General features: G+C 46.9%; 1 protein-coding gene across 1 annotated transcript in view; it reads left to right on the forward strand.

The window, feature by feature from the left end:
• PPTG_22433 (hypothetical protein) overlaps positions 1-401 on the forward strand; it is a gene marked incomplete at both ends in the record, with an annotated part of 933 nt that extends 532 nt beyond the window's left edge. The window contains one exon of the mRNA XM_008903843.1: positions 214-401. Coding sequence (XP_008902091.1) covers positions 214-401 — 188 coding nt within the window. The remainder of the gene's footprint in view (positions 1-213) is intronic.
• Positions 402-554: the final 153 nt, after the last annotated feature.

The raw sequence follows: 554 nt of genomic DNA on the forward strand, positions 1-554 counted from the left end.
TTACCGAGTGTTCGGCGTGTTATGGTTGTTTTTGGGTCTAAGGTTGCCACAAATCGTGTCAAGGCGTTGTAAGTAAAGTTGCGGTAACGCCATTCTGCAACCCTTGGTATTTCTGGACATGCTTAGCTATAGGCCCGGCCTTATATTTCTGGACAGAGGAAGTATTAAACGAGAAAAACCCTCTCATCTGTCATTTATTATGTTCTTTGGTAGTGGAGCGATTTGTCGTCTTTTACTATTCCAGAGTGCACAATATATCAAGCGTGGATGCTTTGGCAGTGTGGCTCACCTGGTACGCATATCCCCCACTTCGGCTCGTCGAACCCTGTCAGCTCGCCAGTAAGAATGCCAAGAAGAGGCTGAGTGACTTTGTCTACTTGAACAGATCCATCGAGAAATGAGCTGCTGAGTTGTGACTGAAGTATGCAAATTTGACCATCTGCGAAGCAGAAGAAGTGCTCAAAGAATGCAGCAGCGCTGTTCAGCACTCAACTACGACATCAAAGGGGAGGAAACGCCGTCGTGGACAGCTCCTCTGGCGTACGATTGTTAAT

Source organism: Phytophthora parasitica (assembly GCF_000247585.1).
Source record: "Phytophthora parasitica INRA-310 unplaced genomic scaffold supercont2.16, whole genome shotgun sequence".
Classification (NCBI taxonomy): Eukaryota; Oomycota; class Peronosporomycetes; order Peronosporales; family Peronosporaceae; genus Phytophthora; species Phytophthora nicotianae.